A 2,917-nucleotide genomic window follows, 5' to 3' on the forward strand; every position below is an offset into this window, starting at 1 on the left:
GTTAATACCGAGGTTAACCAAGCTACTGGACGATTGGAACAACTTAGGATGGATGAGTTAGTTGCTCGTTTCCATACCATGCGTCCACCTCGTTATTTTGGTAATGAGGGACCTGAAAAAGCTAAAATCTGGATTACCGAGATTGAAGATCTCTTTGATTTGATTGAATATCCGTCGGCGCAACGTTTGAAGCTAGCACTCCACCAGTTGAAGGATCGTGCTAAGATGTGGTGGGCTACTACCTTGATGACTTTGGAATCTAACGCCATCTTGGGATGTATTCAAGCTCAAGTTCAGGGAAATTTATTGTCCTCCATCATTCTATAGTGCCAAATCAACTGAATTCCATAACTTGAAACAAGGAAATATGTCGGTTCAAGACTATGCTGATACTTTTTACGAACTGTTGAAGTATGCTCCTCATGTTGCTGCTAGTCAGGGAGCTATTGTTGAAAGCTTCACTGAAGGATTAGATGATCGCTTGCATCCATTTGTCTCTACTGGAAAGCCAATGAATTATCCCGAAGCTGTGGAATTGGCAAAAAGGGCTGAGACAAGTTTTCGAAGGAGAAGTGGAAACAAGACTCCTATCCAGCACCAATCTGGCAAGCAATCTTCAAGTCATTTTAGTACTTCATCTTTACGTCCAAAAGGGAAACAATTCAAGAAATCTGGCTCTAGTTCTACTAGTTCTGAAGGTTCTGGAAAGCAGAGTGGACAATGCTACACTGGTCCTTATTGTGATAACTGCGGTGGGAAACATTTCAGCAATCAATGTGTGGGAGTTCAAGGACTTTGCAATGTTTGTGGCAGACCAGGACACTTTGCTCGAGTTTGCCCCAGTCAGACAGGAAAATCAGTGCAGGCAGGTAGTGGAACACCTAGTGGCAAATTTTCTGCACCATCCCACTCTTCTCAGCAGTCGAGCAGGCCACATCAGCAATCAAGAGGTCAAGGTGGTCAGCAAAATCAGCCACCAGTTCGTGTATTTGCCTTGACAGAGGACGAGGCACAGGCAACTCCAGGTACTGTAATTACTGGTAACTGCACTCTATGTGGTTTTACAGCACGAGTACTCTTTGATACTGGAGCATCGCATTCGTTTATATCTCGTGCATTTGTCGCTTCCCATGATCTTTGCACCACTAGTATGAATGGTAATTTATCAGTTGCTACTCCAATGGGAAAAATGATCATAACTGATGATGCTGTGTTTAATGCGGTGTTGCTCTATGCTGATAATGTGTTGTACCTGAATCTTATAGTCCTACCTATGCATGATTTCGATTGTATTGTGGGTATGGATGTTCTGACTTCTAATAAAGCCACTGTTGATTGTTTTAGAGGCGTAGTTCGATTTAGACCTAGTTTTTCTCCTAAGTGGAATTTCTATGGTCGAGGTTCACGAGCTAAGATTCCTTTAGTCTCTTCTATCGAAATGACTCGTCTGTTGGACTCAGGAAATGAAGGTTTTCTTGTTTATGCTGTCGATCTGTCTCAAGGTGGGCGGTCAATATCTTACATTCCTGTTGTCTGTGAATTTTCTGATGTATTTCCTGAGGAAATTCCTGGATTTCCACCAGAATGAGAAGTTGAGTTCAGTATAGAACTTATGCCAGGAACTGAACCTATATCTCAAGCACCATATCGATTAGCTCCTGTTGAGTTAAAAGAATTGAAAGAACAGTTACAGGAATTGTTGAGTAAAGGTTATATTCGCCCAAGTTCTTCACCTTGGGGTGCTCCTGTTCTTTTTGTTAAAAAGAAAGATGGCACGATGAGAATGTGCATTGATTACAGACAATTGAATAAGTCAACTAGCAAGAACAAATATCCGCTTCCAAGAATTGATGACTTGTTTGATCAGTTGCAAGGTACGGCGGTGTATTCCAAAATTGATCTTCGCTCTGGATATCACCAAGTACGAGTTAGACAACAAGATGTTACAAAAAACAGCATTTCGCACTAGATATGGACACTTTGAATTTTTAGTTATGCCTTTTGGTTTGACTAATGCTCCTGCTATTTTCATGGACTTGATGAATTGTGTATTCAGAAAATATCTCGATAAGTTTGTCATTGTTTTCATCGATGATATTCTTATTTATTACAAGTCCAAAGAAGAACACGCTAAGAACTTGAGGTTAATTCTTCGAATTCTTCAAAAGAAACAATTTTATGCAAAGTTGTCCAAGTGTGAGTTTTGGCTAGACAGAGTTGTCTTTCTAGGCCATGTTATCTCTGAACATGGTATTTCTGTTGATCCAAGTAAAGTAGAAGCAGTGTTGAATTGGCCAAGACCCTCAAATGTGCCAGAGATTCGGAGTTTTATGGGTTTAGCTGGTTATTATCGTAGATTCATTGAAGGATTCTCAAAGATTGCTAAACCTATCACTTTGTTGACTCAGAAAAATCAAAAATTAATTTGGTCTGATGAATGTGAGTCAAGTTTTGTTGAGTTGAAGAAGAGATTGACTTCTGCACCAGTACTTACAATTCCAAGTGGTTCTGGAGGATTTGTTGTTTGCACAAATGCTTCGTCTCGAGGATTAGGTTGTGTCTTGATGCAACATGGCCGAGTAGTGGCTTATTGTGAGACCCCGATTCTAATCATCTAATCAAGAATTAATCCTATCAATAGACATCCAAAGATCCAAGAGATAAAGCAAATTTTTTTTTTTTTTACAGCGCGCGCGCGCCGCGGATTCGAATACAAGGGCGCGGGCGCGCCGTGCCTTCGGAAAAAGGCAAATTTGAAGCCCAGGAGGGCGCGGGCGCTCCTCCAATCGCGTGGGCGTGCTGCCCCTTCGAGTTGCACTTAAAAACACTCCCAAAAAGCCAATCTAAAGCTTGGGAAAGTGCAAAACCATAAACCAACTTAATCATAAGCATGCATTGATATCCAAACTATCAAAAT

The 2,917-nt window shown here is 41.0% G+C and overlaps 1 protein-coding gene across 1 annotated transcript; it reads left to right on the forward strand.

Annotated features, from left to right (window-relative positions):
* Positions 1-367: 367 nt before the first annotated feature.
* Positions 368-1,588, forward strand: LOC140889177 (uncharacterized). The gene has a single exon (XM_073296886.1). It carries the CDS (start codon positions 368-370, stop codon positions 1,586-1,588), a length of 1,221 nt encoding a protein of 406 aa, XP_073152987.1.
* The last annotated feature ends 1,329 nt before the right edge of the window (positions 1,589-2,917 follow it).

The sequence above is a fragment of the Henckelia pumila genome, chromosome 3, assembly GCF_033568475.1.
Source record: "Henckelia pumila isolate YLH828 chromosome 3, ASM3356847v2, whole genome shotgun sequence".
NCBI lineage: Eukaryota > Viridiplantae > Streptophyta > Magnoliopsida > Lamiales > Gesneriaceae > Henckelia > Henckelia pumila.

Excerpts from the sequence above, each read along its gene's own strand:
- LOC140889177 (XM_073296886.1), top strand. The coding sequence starts at position 368 with ATGTCGGTTCAAGACTATGCTGATACTTTTTACGAACTGTTGAAGTAT.